An 18,094-nucleotide genomic window follows, 5' to 3' on the forward strand; every position below is an offset into this window, starting at 1 on the left:
CCCTAAACCCTAAACCCTAAAACCCTAAAACCTAAAACCTTCAAGATTTTGGGCATTCGAGGTTCTAGGTTCTAGGGTTCAGGGTTTAGGGTTCAAGGTTCAAGGTTTCGGGTTCTTGGGTTTAGGGTTTAGTGTTTAGGGTTTTCGGGGTTCAGGCTTCAAGGTTTCGTGTTCGTGGTTCAGGGTTTCAGGGTTTTGGGTTTTCGTTTTTCGAGGTTCTGGGTTCAATGTTTTGGGTTTCAGGTTCAAGGTTCATGGTTTTGGGTTTTGGGGTTCAGGGTTTAGCGTTTTCAGGGTTTAGGGTTCAAGGTTCAAGGTTTCGGGTTCTTGGGTTTAGGGTTTAGTGTTTAGGGTTTTCGGGGTTCAGGCTTCAAGGTTTCGTGTTCGTGGTTCAGGGTTTCAGGGTTTTGGGTTTTCGTTTTTCGAGGTTCTGGGTTCAATGTTTTGGGTTTCAGGTTCAAGGTTCAAGGTTTTGGGTTTTGGGGTTCAGGGTTTAGCGTTTTCAGGGTTTAGGGTTTGCTGGAATCTTTATTCTCTCACTCTCCTTTCCTTAAGCCGACGGACGGACTCTCTGTTCTCTCCTTCCCTCAAGCCGACGAATGTGAAGCACCAGTCAACACGAAAAGCCGATGGATGGAAGGTAAAAAAAAAAATTTGAAGAGTGAGAAGCACTTCAATGCCCTCTATGTTCTTCTACTTTATTTTCACATGGCTTGTTCTTCTATTTTATTCCATTCCAAAGTGCGCCTATCCTAAGGCATTCATCCATCTGTGTATTGTACTGTTTTCACCTCAGAATATTGTCGACAATACAGAGTTTTTGTCACATCCAAGCCGAAACAGTGTCCTCTCTAATGGCCTCCAGTCAAATCATTCTATCACTTCGTGAAAATGCTTCTTATGTCAAAGATTTGCTTCCATGAGTTGAGAATCAATTGTCCAGTTGTGAGGCTAAGACTAAGGAACTAGAGACTCGTGCAGGTGAGATTTGTAAGGATATGTCCCTAAACCCTAAAAGCTAAAAAGAAAAATCACGTGAATTATAGATTATATGATCATAGTCGAGCAATATAACTACATAAGACTTCGCCTGAAGTTGTTTTCATTGCATAGGTTGATTTAGCAACATACAATTTACATTCATGGTTTTCATCAAACCATGTGCACAAGCTGTTTTCATTCAAAAACTATCTAATCCATACAACATTCTTTTTAGGTGGAATTTATCCGAACTAAGCGAACACTATTACAAATATGACAACTCATTACAAACACAATAATTTTCGTTTTTCCTTTTTCAGATTTGTCGCCATCTTTCTCACTTTATCTTCCATTTTTCTGAAGGTCATACTAGCGCTATAATACATCATCTTCCCCTTTGAAAATGACCTTTTTTTTTTCTTTGCTCTGCTAGGGTTTCCTTTGAAAATAACGTTAATAGGTCTATGTCATGAGGCTACGTGGCGATCGTTGATCCAGATGTAGGTAGATGTTCGTACGTTGATCTCATCTCGACGATGCCTCAATCCCTCACAGAGATGCCTATGTCCTTTCGTGGGCCGAAATATGTCAGATGGAGAACTTTGTTTTCAGTTGTCTAAGGTGAAGATTGCTAGGTCTGCTGAACCTTTCCAGTTTTTCATTGTTCTCAAGTTTCTGAGGCAGCGGCCTTCGCTGGATGTAATAAGATCTTTCATTCATAATCGTTGGGGTTTATCAGGAATACCAGTTGTATCAACGATAAGGCATCCTCGTAATGTGTTTGTTCGCATGGCTAATGAACCTGATTTTCTAAAAGCTCTCTCTTGTTGAATTATTTCACCACACACACACACACACACACACACACACATATATATATATGTATATATAATTCAATGTAGGCTATTCTACTGTCATTTCTAACTGGTATTGTCATATTCCATTTACACATCATCAAGGTCCTGTCATTTCTTCTCTTAGTTTTTCCTTCATTTTTCAAACATAAATATTAAAGCATGAGGCATCAAGATAAGATTGCTTGAGATGAAAGTGCAAGATCACAAAGGAGATTATATCAAACAAAAAGCTTCTCTTACCTGGAATACCAATCCACTTACAATGACCTAAAAGTATAGTTGAGGAAAAGTATTGGCTAAAGAAACTATAATTAAATAAATAAATAAATTCATTGATGTAAAGAAATCCCAAGTATGTAAGAACTTGAGAGTAAGCAACACTTAGAAGTATGCTATGCAAATGCTACAATTTGTAAAGAGAAGCAAAGGTCTCTTGAAAACAGCCCTGCTGGTTTGTTTTCACTAAAAATATGATTGTGTAATGGATGAATATTTTCAGTTTCTGTTTTAATTTACTTTTTGTAGTAGGAAAGAAATAGGTTTTACCTCTGTATACGTCTTGTGTACTTGGGCTTATGCCTATTTCGCTGGGAATAAAATCTTTTATTACTCATCATAAAAGAGAAAGCAGTCATGCCAGACAGGCACCTTAAAAATCCAAGCACGTGAAAATATCCGAATATAATATTCAACTAGACATCTACAATGGTCGGATATCTGAAAAATGTAATACCTTTTCTAATATTTTTAGTAAGTTAAGTAATCATGGTTTTGCAAAAGAGGAATAAGAGAACCTACCCAAACAAAGGTAGAGAAGCAAATATAAAATGATCATAAAGCATCACCAAAAAGATTTTTTACTTTCAAATAAAAGGAAATTATAGTAGCAAACAAAATCCAGCCAGATTACTGTGTGAGATTAATACAATCTAAAAATCTCTAGCAAAACATTATAAGAAGTCTTGAGGCATGCCAACAGCATGAAATCCATCTCTGTGCACATGGATATAACAGTAGCCTTTTTTGCTAAAGACACAAAAGTAAAAGCACAAATCGATGCTAGAAAAGTAAAGCAATCATAAATAAAACTAAAGTAGTTTTCAATCTGTAGGTTTATTTTTGTGGTATCTTTTCATGGCTAAAGCATTTCTCCAAACTAAAATAAAAAAACCAGTCAAATGTTATCAGCAAATGCAAAATCTTCTAGTTCACCTTATTTTACCTATTACATAATTGAATAGATAGTCATTGAGCCTAGTGCATGTCTGATCAACTAAGACTGAAGAAAACTAAAACTTAACTAGCTGTCAAGGAAGCCAAGACACACTATCAGTGATAACAAAAAACATCGATGTAGAAGAGAGAGCAAAAAGAAAACCAACTAGCAATCCATCTAAAAAAACTAATTAGGTACTAGTTAAGCCAAACATATTACTGGTTAAAACAATATCTGATAAGTATTGACATCCATTTGCAGAAGAAAAAAACAAAACAAAAAAACAAAACAAAAAAAACAAAACAAAAACAAAACAAAAAAACAAAACAAAACAAAACAAAAACAAAAACGAGAGAGAGAGAGTGTGTGTGTTTCATAAGGAAGATGCAAAACCCAAAAATATTGACATCCATTCAAAACATATATATGTATGGTGTATGGCTCATCTACGCACAGGTTGCAAAAACAATCAACCCATAAATCATGACAGTTACGTAATCACATAAATGAACTAGGAAAGAATAATGTACAGCCTGAGGAAATTGTCGATAAGCCCAGTCACTAAACTAGTTTAGTAGAAAATGTTTCATGGTCTTTAACACAACACATTAAATTGTTTACTTATTGGAAAACTAGGAGATACGGTTACCCACAACATCCAAGTTACCATACTTACATCCAACACAACTTAATCGCAAAAGCAGACTTATTTAACATACCAAGGAAAAAAAACAATTTTATCAGGTACTTTCTTTCAAGTGCTTTTACAATGATTACCCAATTTGAGTAAAAAGAACTATAATCTCACGCAGACTTCAACAAAGCTTGGGTTTATTTATATAAACCGAGTTCTCTAGTAATCTATACTCAACACCAATATATATTCAATATATAAAAATCTCAAAATTCAACAATCCTAACTCATCAAAGTGCAAACCTGAACAACTTCAAAGTATAATCATATATAAAATCATATCCAAATGAGAATAAAAGACATCAGACTTCAAAATATATTCCTAAACCCTAAAATCACATAGAAAAAAAAGAGATGGAGTAAACCCTACAATTTCATAGAATTTGTCACAAACCCTAGCATTTCATATCATCCTTTTTTAAGAAGAGTATTTTAATAAATATCTTAGGGGAAGCACGAAGTCGAAGAGAATAACTGACAGAGGGGAGGAGGGTCGATTGCAAGGGGGCAACTTTACAGAGGTTAGTCGATGTGGGGAGTAGGGGAGAGGATGCGCGATGCTGGGTAAGGGTGGGGGAGAGGATGGGCGACGGGGCTAAATGTTGAAATGGGTCAGAGACGGTTTGATAGGGAGAAGGAGGGAAAAACAAAAAACAAAAAAAAAAATATGCTACCACGTAAGGTGTGTCTTGGGCTAATGCTGTGTAGTGGCTGATAAGAAGTGTTTTTCCTTCTCGATCGGGAGAGTTTCATTGCACGATCGGAAGACTTTAAACATTACATGATCAGGAAAGTTTCGCTCAATTACTAGACTTGGTGATTTTCTCAAGAGAAATACAAGTCACACAAACGGGAATCCCGACTGGGGATCCCGACAACTGCAATTATTTTTTTTACTTAGTGATTAATATAGTATTTTTTAATGATGTTGTGAATTTTTTTATCTTTAAAAAATATTTTAAAGTATTAAAAAAATAAAAATAAAAAAAACAACATTTTTGCACTTGGTGCCTAGCGGCCCATATGTGGCTGTAGAGCCACTCTTTTCTCAATCATTCGCTTTGGTGATTAGTCCACTGTGGAATGCTTCTCGTGTGACCTTTCTAGGTGATAGGACTACTAGGGAATGTATCCCACGTAGTAGCAATTTAGGCGACTACCGGCGAAAGTATCCCATGTAGTTCAATTAGGCGACTAGTGGGAGATGTATCACATGTGGTTAAACATAACTTCAAATGGTTAAGTTACAAAAAGGTGTGTCATTTCATAGGCGTCTCTTCAAGTCTATAAAATAGATCTAGACAATGCGAGAAATAGTCCGTCTTCTTCATCCCAATTTCAGACTTCACAATAGAAACTCAAGAACTCTCCAAAATTGCTATTTGGTAGTCTCATTCTTGATGGTGGCCATATATGGTTAAAAAATGATTTTCTTGACATGAAACTTAACACGTCGCACGAGCCTTCGAAAAAGACTAGAAATAATATAAATTAATATACTTTTTGGATCATCTTTGCTAGAAATAAAGAAAAGTTACACAATAATTTTAAATTTCAGTCACGAACTTCAACCCCCTGCTTTATGTGAATACTGTTATTCAAATATGCAGTTACTATAGCAGTGATGAGATTTGAAAAACTGTATAAACCAGTTAATTATATCGTAAACTGTCTGTGTTGTCATGCATACCAGAATGTACCAGTACTTCAGTTACATGTTTTTTTTTTCTTACTTTATTTAAACAAACTTGTGCACGAAAAATCTTATTGCATGTGAATGTTCACACCCATATTGGTTGTAAGGAAATGCTTGAATGAAGAATCTAGATTCTGATGTTGGAACTAAGTAATGATATCAAAATAGCGATGTTCATATATAAACATTCTTGGATGTGGATAGTGCCATATGGATTCTGGAACATAACTATGGCGATGACATTATTAATTTCTAAACATAAAAAGATTAATAAAGCCATAGCGGATTTTAAGGGAAATGATAAAAGGAGAAAGGCCCAGAGAATAGAGACATCATGTAATTAGATGATAACTTCATAATCTTGAGCATAAAAATACAGCATAAATTGTATTTTTCTGCATCCTTATTTTGATTAGTAATGGTCTAAGATGATTTTGGAATAGTTCCTAACATATCAAGCAAATCTTGTAAGGGTAAGCATTAAAAGCATATTTTCATCAACATTGGGCATATCACTTTGTGTGGTCATTTTGTGTAACTATCAGTTACTTTTTAGCTCTTATTTTCTTCTTCATTTGGGATTTTTTGTGCTGTGTTATTTCGTGTGCTGTCTCATTTCTATGTATTTTGTGTGTAAATATTATTTTGCCTTGTTCCTCCAATTTAAGATATGTGTACGTGCGCTGCCTAATTTTATTATGAATATTGATTTGCTTAAAGTGGACATCACTATTAGAACAATTTCTCTACATTAATGTCATGTCTGTATCCCTAACCTACATGTAAATATATTTTACACTTTCTTTGCACCTCATGTTGTTTCCCCTTTTCTTTTCTATTTCTGGCTCATGATGTTTTTCAAACTTCTAATACATGAGTGCATAAGCACAAAAATAAAGACTTTTACAAATTGCATGAAAGTTTCTTTATGAATTTGAAATGCATAAAGAAACGTGATAGAATTAAATAAGTTTCTCCCTCAAGTTCAACCCCCCCTTCATTATACAAAATAAGTTCTTGTCTCTTTCCTTCAAACCATTTACATTTCACATATCAAATTTACATCCTCACTAAGCAAAATCACTCAGCATATACATTTATATCCAACATGTTGTAAAATCATATACAATCATTGAACATATACATTCATGCGATATACATTTATATCATTGGCTCACATCATAACATATTAACACAACATCCCAAAGTTGATGTCATAAATATTGAGCAGATAACACAATAGTTAAATAATTAGCACACCCAAATCGTCAGCATATAAAAACCAACCACACCCAAATCCTCAGCATATAAAAACAATCCTCACATACCTGGAATGAGCGGGTCCTTGGAGCCATGGCAATCACAGTATGAGAGAAACGACATGTAAGCTTAGATCTGGTGATTAGGCTGCAGTGTTTGATATGAATTCTAGTGGTAGTTTGCATATGTTTTGGCATGATGTATTTGTAGTGGAGATTGTCGTGTAAGGGCATTGGCAATAACCTAGTCATTCCCAAGTCTAAAATTTGGCTGGAATCTCAACTTTTGGCTATAGCATCGATTTTTGGCTAAGTAAATTCACATTAGACTAGTCATTTTAAAGTCAAAATAATAATATAATATTATATATTTTAATAATATTTAACAATTTTTTTAATATTTTATAAATAAACTTTATATATTAATTAATAATTTCATTTTAATTAGAAAATTCTTTCTCATCCCAAAATCAATTACGAACTACATGTATAAGAATTCATCTATGTGGAAAATTGGTAAAATACACCAATGTCCCTTGGATTTAGGCGAAAATACATAGACTTGCATTTTTTTCCCTAAATACATCCAAACCCCTCCCTAGTCCATCTGTTCATCCCCAAACCCATCGAACTCTAGACCTAACTGAACAACCCAAGCAGGGGTGTATCCGATCCGGTTCGGTTTTGGACAAAATCTAGGACCAAACCGGTATATATCGATTTTATATTTTTCATAACCGATTACACCCCAGTTATTCTCTTAAACCAGTACCTCTGATTTTATAGGTTTCCAGTTCAGTCTGGTTTTCTAATTTTTTTTAAAGTAAAAAACATAAAATAAAGTGTTACTTCTTATGATAAAATGTTATTAATAATTTAATATATGTATTATGTTTAAAGCATATGATCAATTAAATTTTCATCTTAAAGATGAACTTTTATTTTATAAATTATAATAATATTATTTTATATATAATTATATTAATAACATATGATCACACAAATTACAAATGTTCAAATTTAAGATTAACATTTTATATTATAATTTATAAATTATAATAAGAAATTATTTGATGTATGATATATAATTTTATATATTATATATAAAAATTTAATATATAATTATATATTATATATAAAACTTACATATATATAAATATTTTGTATAATATATAAAATTAATTTTTTTTATATACATTTTTTCCAATAGGTCCGATTCGGTCCCGGAAAATACGGAACCGAAACCGGACTGGATCCGACCGGTTTTCATACTATAGGAACCGATTCCGGACCGGAGCTGTCCGGTACGATCCAGTCCAGTCCGATTTTCTGGTTTAAATTTACACCCCTAGTAGACAAGTTCATTCCAAGTTTTCCAAGTCTTTCACTTCCCTCGTTTATTCATAAAAAATAAAAAAAGAAACTGAAAAACACATGCACGGAGTTTCATATTGTCAGCCATGCCTCCCAATACCAAACTCCCACATCAACTGCACCACATCCATCACAGACAACAACAGTCCTAAAGCATACCTCAACTACACAATTTGGAGAGGGGAAAGGGATTGTAAATCAAAACTACAATTAATTCAAAGAATGAACCAACACCAAATCAAGAACTCCTAGATGTTTCTACTAATTAAAAGTTTCAAACTTTCCATTTTATCCCTATTTTCCTCCACTTTATATGCATCCAAACAGACTAATTTCCTCTACTTCTTCAGGAAAATTTGTTGCTAAAGAAAAAGAACAAGAAGATTACGAGGCCACAGATCAATCTCTCAATGCCCCTCTATTTTAATTTTGTTGTCCAGCAAACGATAATAACAATAAGAAAATTGTTGAGAGAGAGAGGAAATTGCACAATAACCAGAAACTACGACTTCCACAAAAATGCACAAATACCAAATGAAGAAAAATCTATCGCACAATAGATTGATACCCATTTCACAAAATCATACATATTTCATACTCAAAACCCAAACCTAGAGATAGTGCTGCATTCATGAGCCAGGCTGAAAGAGAGTGAGGAAATTGCGCAACCGTGGAAAACGATCTAGGAACGGAGAGAAGAGTTTATGGAGAAAGGAAAATGGAGAAAAGAGAAAGAGTTTTTGAATGAAGGAAAATACGAGGGAATAAGAGAGGGGCAGTTGGGACGGAAACAATAAAATAAACTTTTGATCTTTCAACAGTGGCTCGCCAATTATGGCTAGGGAGGTGAATTCACTATAACTCAAAGTTGAGAAATTATGCCGCTAGTTCAATGTAGGGCTTTTAACTCTATAAAAGTCAAAATTTGCACTTGAATTTGGTAATGGCTTGCCAATGCTCTAAGAGTATTCACATTGGATTTCCTATAAAATTTCCTATAATTTAGCTAAAAAGTATATTCTCTAAATTTTACTCATTTTTCAAAAAATTTCTACATCTCATTTCCTATTCTATTAAAATAATATTTCTCTACTATTTCTTTATTACTTTTTTCTCTCACTTCCATTTACAAATTTAACTACTCAATATTTTTCCTTATGTTTTGAACTATTACTCTAGTGAATATTTTAAATAAAAATCTAAATTATTTTTAATATTTTTAAAATTATTTTTTTTATATTTTTGTAATTATTTCAATTATTTTTAAAACTATTATTTAAAACTATAACAAATATGAGTATGAAAGAAAGTGTAAATGATTGAAAAAAGAATTAATTTAATTGAAATGAATAAAATATTGATAAAAATGATTTAGGGAATGAATTGTAATTCTTTAAATATGGAAAATTACTATTCATTTCCTAAATCTTTTCTCTAAAATAAGAATCCGAATAAAGGAAGGTTTTGAAAGTATTTCCTAATTTTTTTTTAAATTATAAGAAAAATAGGTTATGACAACCCAATGGAAATGTTATAAGTAGCCAAAATTGACTTCTGGCCGAAACAAATTTTGCAAATCTTCTTGCATAAGGTTACATATGAATATTATTTAAGGTAGAGAAATATCTGCTAGGAGTTCAACTCAATGTCAATTATAGAGTATTTAAAATGCAATCCTATTAATGCGTGAGCAGAGTAGTGGTTGAGGGATGATCAATGTTCAAAATCCTCAACAACCAAGATGAATGCTGTGTACCATAGTGGTGCAGAGATAGTTGCCGCAAGGTCATGGGTGAGGCGGTGAATTTCGTCGGACGAAATGGGGGTAGTGAAATTCGTTGAAAGAAATGGGGGTAGTGATTTTACAAAACGCCACACTCTTACCGCTGGACGTACCCGCCAGCAATTTATTTTTTTATTTTCTTTATATTTTTATTTTCATATTTTTTTAATACATTTAAATATTTTTAAAAATAAAAAAAATTAAGTAAAACTAAAAAAAACATTTGACCAGAGGTCAAAAGGAGCGATCACAATGGGGTGACATATTAGTTTTAGGCTACGTTTGAGTAGTGAGAATATTTGAGAAGTGTTGAGAATGTTTGTGAATAGTTATGAGTAGAGATTGAAGTGAGTTTGTGAGTCCTATTAAGAGTATTTTGAGTTGTTTGGATATATGAAGTATGTTGAGTTGTTGACTTTTGGATAGATTATTGAAAAATGTGTGAGTCCCATCAATAATTGATTTTTTTAATAATGATTTTATTTATATATAATAGTGATAAATATTATAGTGATTTTATTTTTTATTTATATATAATAGTGATAAATATTATAGTGATTTTATTTTTTATTTATATTTAATAAGGATCAATATTATAGTAATTTTATTTTTTATTTATATATAATATAAATAAATATTATAGTGAAATTATTTTTTATTTATATACAATAGTGATAATATATTATAGTGATTTTATTTTTTATTCATATATAATAGTGATAAATATTATAGTGATTTTATTTTTTATTTATATTTAATATAAATAAATATTATAGTGAAATTATTTTTTATTTATATATAATAGTGATAAATATTATAGTGATTTTATTTTTTATTTATATATACTATAAATAAATATTATAGTGAAATTATTTTTTATTTATATACAATAGTGATAAATATTATAGTGATTTTATTTTTATTTATATATAATATAAATAAATATTATAGTGAAATTATTTTTTATTTATATATAATTGTGATAAATATTATAATGATTTTATTTTCTATTTATATTTAATAGTGATAAATATTATAGTGATTTTATTTTTTATTTATATATAATAGTGATAAATATTATAGTGCTTTTATTTTTTATTTATATTTAATATGGATAAATATTATAGTGAATTTATTTTTTATTTATATATAATATAAATAAATATTATAGTGAAATTATTTTTTATTTATATATAATAGTGATAAATATATATGATTTTATTTTTATTTATATATAATATAAATAAATATTACAGTGAAATTATTTTTGCTAGTTTGTCTTTAGTGAAAGTTATAAAACTATCTCAAGTGATTTGAACTTCACGGAATTGGGGATGATCCGATGATAAGTGATTGTTTGGGGAATAAAATAGAGATGAAAATTTTATAAATAATTATAAGATAATTTATAAATAGTAATAAGATAGTTTGAATTTAGTATATTTTGAATTTTAAAAAAGAAAATAAAAAAAATAAAAAAATATTAAAATATTAAAATATTATAATAATATAATTTTTGTTTATAAATTTAAAAAAGTTAGAATTGTTTTTTATTTTTTATTTAAAAGTTTAAAAAAGTTCTATTGATTAGTTTGAGAATTTTGTATTTAAATTATATTTGAAAATAAAATAAAATGAGAAGAAATCAAATTAAATTAGAATTTTGTGTCTAATTTAAATTTGCATTTGGATGTTAGTTTAATTCTTTATAAATAATAATTAGTTGAATAAGTAGAGTGAGTTATGTGAGATCTATTTAAAATAAATTTAGATATATTTAGAAATTAAGATGAATTTAGTACTATTTATGAAAAATTAAAAAAAGTTATAGATCTCACGTATAAAGATATATTGAATTGAAAAAAAATTATAGATCTCAAGGGTAAGGAAGTTTTAAGTTGAGATGAATTTAATAATTTAAAAGTTGAATATTTAGATATTAAATTCAATTTAAAATTAGAATGAATTAAATTAATCTCATTAGGTTTCGTTTACTTCTTAAAATCATCTTAACTCATTATTATAATTTTTTAAAATTTTAATATAAATAATAATAATATTTTAATATTTCAATTTAATTCAACTCAATTTAGCTCACTTAATTCATCGTCAAAAGACAAACCAGCCCTAAATAATAGGTCTCGTGTTTTTCACTCTACTTTTGGGTACTGGTAATAAATTACGATGTCGTGACTCGTGATGCGACTTCGCGAAGGAAGCTAGAAAGGTCCAGACTAATTTAAATTTATTTAATTTACTTGGTTGGGATAGGCGGTGACTCCGATGGATCGATGCTCCCTTTTTCTTTTCGTTTAGTTTATTTTATTTTATTTTTGTGTTTTGCCTGTGAAAGGGTAGAGAACTTCTAGCTTCCATCGGTTGAACTTGCTTTTTGGAAGAGCAAAAGGCAGCAGATCAAAGCTGATGATGGTCACCGAACTGGATATGCAGAGGGAGAGGCCATCAAAAGCACAGGCACAGCCTCAGCCAAGAGTATTTAGGGGGGCCGAAGAATTCGAATCGAATATAATGCACTCAGTAGTAGCACTGGGGTTATGGCTGGGGGCCATCCATTTTAACGTTGCTTTGCTCCTCGTCTCCCTTTTCTTCCTACCTCTTTCTAAAGCACTTTTGTTCGTGTCTTTCTCGACCTTCACAATTTATCTTCTCTTTTTCTCTTTCAATTTTCACTGTTTTTTATTTTTATTTTTTTTGTCCTTTATCAGGGTTTTAGGATTGCTTGCAATTCTTATGGTCATTCCCATTGATGAGAAAAGCAGATTGGGACGGCGAGTGTCTAGGTCTACCGCTACTCTCTATCCTATCTCCGGAGTCCTCCATCTCTCAATCCTTTATTATCGATACTTTATCTAATATCCGTTTACTCTATTTTGTTTTTTTGTTTTTTTTTTTTTACCAATCTTTTTAAAGCAAGGTTCTTTGCAGGTATATATGTAAGCATGTTTGCAATTACTTCCCAGTTATTCTGCACGTAGAGGATCTACAAGCCTTCCATTCTGATCGTCCTTATGGTTTGTGTTGTTATCCATGAAAGCATTATAATCTGTCATCTTTATTAAAAGAAAAATTACATAGCTTTTTTTGGTTTCTTGCCGACTATTTTTTTATTGGCACCGGGTGTTCACAAACAATGTCCCGTCTAATCACGAGGAAATTATTCAGGTTCGAACCGAGAATTAGTACAATTTAAACCATTTGAGATACTCCATGTTCTAAACCAAAATATAGGGCTGGTGTCAAAAGCCCCAATGTCTACGCCAATTTAATTATTATTTTCTTGTATAAACACTTTTGTAAATTGGGTTGAGTCGAAAGGTCACGGTAACCTGGGACCATTTTTTTTTTTCTTTTTCTCCGAGGTTGTGATATTGGTGAATGGGATCTATTTGTAATGACTCAGAAGGTCTAAGCCACATTTGGCCTTATACTTCGAATTGGAGCTCTTTGGAATTATTATAGAGGACTTGAACTTCTTTCCCGAAGCAATATAGGATTATTCATCACTTTTCTATACTCAATCGCCGTCCCTAAATTAAGTTGATTAAGGCCTCGATTGCTTTCACAGATGAAATGAGATCAGTTGAGATTAAAGTTAAAAGTTGAATAAAATATTGTTAGAATATATATTTTTAATATTATTTTTGCTTTGGATTTTGAAAAAGTTGAATTGTTTATTTTATTTTGTGTGAGGATTGAGAAAGTTGTAATGATTAGATGAGATAAGATAAGATGAGTTGAGAGGAGCTGTGAAAACAAACGATGCAAATTGATTACCAATAAAGGATGCATTTAGTACGCGACGTCAGGCTATTAGTCTTAGAACTTTTCAATCTTATTTCTACTTGTACAATTTTTCTTCCTTTTTGAAAATATTTATTTTCTAGATTTATGAATTGCATCTGCTTAGGAGAAAACAGGAAAAAAAAATGAATCTCTTTCTCTTAAAACTATTTTTAAGTAATTTTTTTTTACATCAGTTAGCATAGTCAAGTACACTGGATTTAGACAAGAGATAATGCCTAGCTAGGAAGAATCTCTTTCCCTAATATTCATTGGGTTCTTGGGAAAGCGGGGTACGAGAAGTATATTAAGATAGTAGGTGCAATACCAATTCATACAGATGGTTATTCCCTATCACTTTCCCTCTCCCCTAAATGAAAGATGTTGAAATTAGCTATCCTCCAAATTGCAGAATCAGATGGTCCCAATTGATGAAGTCTTTTGTACTATGCTGGCAATGGCCACATGTTGCAATTTTTTCCTTTCATTGCTAGCATTTTACTGGTTTGAGTCCCATAAAATGCTAGCAATTTGCCAAATACACTGCGCACGGAGTTTTTAGCAGTTTTTTTTGTAAGCGAAGTTTAAATAGCTGTTAAATTTACGAGTAATTATTTTAGCTCCTAAATTTTGGAGCAAACTATGTATCATTGTTTTTTCTAGGTGCATTTATTGACCGGATCATCGGGTCATCTTTGTAACTTACCTGGTCTACATCCATTTTGTTTGTTTTTCTCCTTTTTTAATGTTTTGTTAGTGATATAAACATATTATTATGCTTGATGGATTGGCAAGGCTTGTGTTATTTAGGATGATCTAGGATGTGAGGGCCCGCCAATATGATTTTGAGTGAGTAGCTTGTTCAGGTATTGGTAGAGTTTTATGGGAGGGATGTGGTTACTCTTATTGGGTTATCAGAAGGTATGATTAGCAATTTAGAACTTGTATTCAGTGATTTATTAGGAGAGGTTTTTTAAGTCACTAGAACGTTATTGTAGTTCCATGATGAGTGGATCCTGTAAAGTGCTTGTATGACAATTGAACTCTTCGCTTTTTGTTAGCCATATGTCAAGAGAGTGGTTAGGGAGGCCATTTCACTTTGCCTGTGGAATTTAAGTTACCAATACATTATTAATTTGATAGTTTATTTGCTCCAAATACAACGTTTAAGCTCCAAATAAAATTTCTTGAAAGCATTGTAGTTGGCTAAATAACCCTCACTGGTTTGTTTCTCCTTGTTTTGATAAATTACTAACCTTTGTTTTGGTTTCATGCAGTCTTTGGTTATGAACCGCATTCAGTTTTGCCAATTGGCGTTGTTGCGCTTGCTGACCTCACAGGTTTCATGCCACTCCCAAAGATAAAGGTCCTCGCAAGTAGTGCTGTAAGATTTTTGAACCTGAAGTTGTATACATTTTAAGGAGCCTTCCTCTTATGTTCAGTCTCTCTCAACATGTGTGAGAAAATGATCAGGTGTTCTACACACCTTTTTTGAGGCACATATGGACATGGTTGGGTCTTACTCCGGCGGCAAAGAAAAATTTTGTCTCCCTCTTAGATGCTGGTTATAGTTGCATCATAGTGCCAGGAGGAGTACAAGAGACCTTTCTTATGGAGCATGGTTCTGAGGTTTAACCCTTTTACCTCTTCTTTATGCTGTATGTTTCCCTTCAGTCTTATTAATATACTTACACTTATAAAAAAATGTTTCCCTTCAGTCAATATTTACCTGTATCATCCATTTATGGATTCAGATAGGGGATAATAATTGAACACCACTGTTTTGTAAATATATGGTGTCTTGACATTCTTCATATCTATACAATAAAATGGGAATATTAAGCTCTTTTGTCACAGTATTATCACTTCATTGATTTTTTAAGTTTGTTCTTGGATGTCCATCTCTCTCTCTCTCTCTCTCTCACACACACACACACACACACACACCCCATCTTGAGAGGGCATGTTGTTGTTTTTGTTTTACTTCCATTGGAGATTTTTTAATGTCTCGTATTCGTAGATTGCCTTCCTCAAGTCGAGAAGAGGATTTGTTCGCATAGCCATGGAGATGGGGCACCCTCTGGTTCCAGTGTTCTGCTTTGGTCAGGTATTGGTTCTCAACTTTTCCTTTTGTCCCTACTCTTCTGTTTTCCTTTCATTGGAGCATCTGCAAAGTCATTCATTTTGGTATTTATAATTGCTGATTGTGCTTGATATGCATTTGAGGGATTTGCCTTATTAGTGCTCGATCATACTGCTGCAATTTTTTATGGAGCTATTTGAATCATGTTTTTGCAGGTTTTCCATGCCATGGATGTCAATTGCTTATGATCTTGTTGATTAATTTTCCTTTTTTGATGATGTATCTCCTTTACCTGAGCAGTTAATATGTTTATCTGCTCCTCTCATTTTCTCCAATTTTGCAACAGTCACGCGCCTATAAATGGTGGAAACCAGGTGGGAAGTTCTTCCTGAAGTTTTCTAGGGCCATCAAGTTCACCCCAATTTACTTCTGGGGAATTTTGGGGTGCGTATAACTTCTGTTCGTGTTTACTTATTTGCTATCTCCTCCCCGGCTTTGTGCTCTTTCTTCTTACTTCGATCCAGTTTTTTTATTGAATGGATTGGTTCGAGAACATCTCTGCAGTAAAAGTACATGGAACTGTGCGGAGATTTGGGATTTATCTGAAGTTGGTTTTTCTCTTTCACAGATCTCCTTTACCCTTCAGACATCCAATGCATGTGGTGGTGGGTAGACCAATTGAGCTCAAGAAAAATCCACAGCCCACTATGGAAGAGGTATGCCCCTGCAACATTTTATCATAATGTATGTCATATTCGTCTATCTTAATTATCCCTTGCATTTTTTTTCTTGCCCCCTTCAAATAATAGAAAGGGTTAATTGCAAAAGTAATCCATGGGTTTTCATGAATTTGGAGAACTTTTCCTAGGTTACTAATTTTGCAATGAACTCATGAATTTTAGCAATTCATGTATGTCATATTCATCTATCTTAATTTTCCTTTGCAATATTTTTCCTCACCCCCTCAAATAATAGAACGGGTTACTAACTTTAGTCATTAACTCCATCCCAAGGTTGCCACGTGGCAACCAATCAGAATCTGACACATCATTTATGTGCTACATGCCAGATTCTTACCCTTAGTGTATTTGACGAAAGATAGACTAAGGGAGTTTGATTGCAATAAATTGTAAAGTCAAGGGTTTATTTAATTGTTGATAAGTAACTTTATTCAAGAGAATGAAATAGGCATTGCCCAAGTACACATGGAGTAAACTCAAGGAGTTAATTGCTAAAACTAGAAACCTAGGGTGTTTCTTGCAAATTCGTGAAAACTTAAGGACTCATTTTGCAATTAACTGTAATAGAAACACTCCTCAAGCCACAAATTTCCGGCCATAGTGGCCCTTAGGCCTCATCCTTTTAAAAAGTGGAGGGATCTCACTTGGCCAGAGAGGCAGGACTGCGTTGGACCATAGTTAGATTACTTCGTCCTGATAAGGAAACTCCTATTGGCCTGCACTTATCTTCTAAAGCATTATTTCCTCGAGGGGCTGTTCTAGTTAAACATTTATTTTGAGTCACAGCATCCTATTCTGTTTATTGACTTGAGGAGCTGTTGCCTATGCTAAAAAGTGAGGGATAAACTGCCTCAAGTTTCACTACATTCTCTCATAGCAGCATACAAGTAGTTCACCTGTGAATGGATATTCGTGGTGGGCAAGTTATACCTACTTGTAGTTCAAAAAGCTCGTCACTCAAAATGAGCGGAAATTATGGTTTGTTTATATTTGTGTAACTCCATTGGTCTATTAGTTTATTTTTGCTTTTCAGGTCATTGAAGCTCACAGTCAGTTTGTTGAAGCGCTTCAAGATCTCTTTGAAAGGCACAAAGCACTGGCTGGCTATGCTGACCTTCAGCTGAAAATTCTTTGATTAGATCCTATTCCGAAAAGGAGAGGATCCTATTCTGAAAAATAAGATGTCTTAGAATCATGAACATGATCTCAACTTTGCAGGTTGTTAGCTTATTTATCTGAATACAGTGAGAGTATTTGTGTCCATTTTTCTTTTCTTTTTTCCTTCTCAATAGCTTCTCACTCTGCTGCTTTCATGTTTTTTATACTTGGCTCTTGCCTATTGTTATTCTTACTAAAATCTTGTTAACCGATCGAAAAATAATTATACTTGTGTACACACACATATAAAAGCTTTTGCTGTCTTCCATTTGCTGAGAAAGTAGATCCACAGATGTTAGTGCTTAAAAACAGGAGGTTTGAATGTAAATGGAATAGGTGAAATTACCTACAGGTTTTGCGACGCAGAGAGCCATTTGCTGTCTGGTATTATTTTCCTGATTACATTTTTCCTTTGATATTATTATAAAAACAAACTTTTAAAAAAAAGCAGG

General features: G+C 32.5%; 1 protein-coding gene across 1 annotated transcript; it reads left to right on the forward strand.

The window, feature by feature from the left end:
- The first annotated feature begins 12,125 nt into the window (after window positions 1-12,125).
- LOC109011752 (diacylglycerol O-acyltransferase 2D) lies at window positions 12,126-17,878 on the forward strand. The gene is made up of 9 exons (XM_018993065.2): window positions 12,126-12,493; window positions 12,587-12,661; window positions 12,807-12,892; window positions 14,939-15,045; window positions 15,135-15,290; window positions 15,682-15,768; window positions 16,091-16,188; window positions 16,373-16,460; window positions 17,518-17,878. The coding sequence occupies exons 1-9, from the start codon at window positions 12,285-12,287 to the stop codon at window positions 17,617-17,619; spliced, it is 1,008 nt and encodes a 335-aa protein (XP_018848610.1). The 5' UTR covers window positions 12,126-12,284; the 3' UTR covers window positions 17,620-17,878.
- The last annotated feature ends 216 nt before the right edge of the window (window positions 17,879-18,094 follow it).

This window comes from Juglans regia, chromosome 11, assembly GCF_001411555.2.
Source record: "Juglans regia cultivar Chandler chromosome 11, Walnut 2.0, whole genome shotgun sequence".
Lineage (NCBI taxonomy): Eukaryota > Viridiplantae > Streptophyta > Magnoliopsida > Fagales > Juglandaceae > Juglans > Juglans regia.

Coding starts and splice junctions, on each gene's coding strand:
- LOC109011752 (XM_018993065.2), top strand. CDS start 12,285: ATGATGGTCACCGAACTGGATATGCAGAGGGAGAGGCCATCAAAAGCA. Junction 12,662..12,806: donor TTGGGACGGCGAGTGTCTAG/GTCTACCGCTAC, acceptor GGTTCTTTGCAG/GTATATATGTAAGCATGTTT. Junction 15,769..16,090: donor CAGTGTTCTGCTTTGGTCAG/GTATTGGTTCTC, acceptor ATTTTGCAACAG/TCACGCGCCTATAAATGGTG.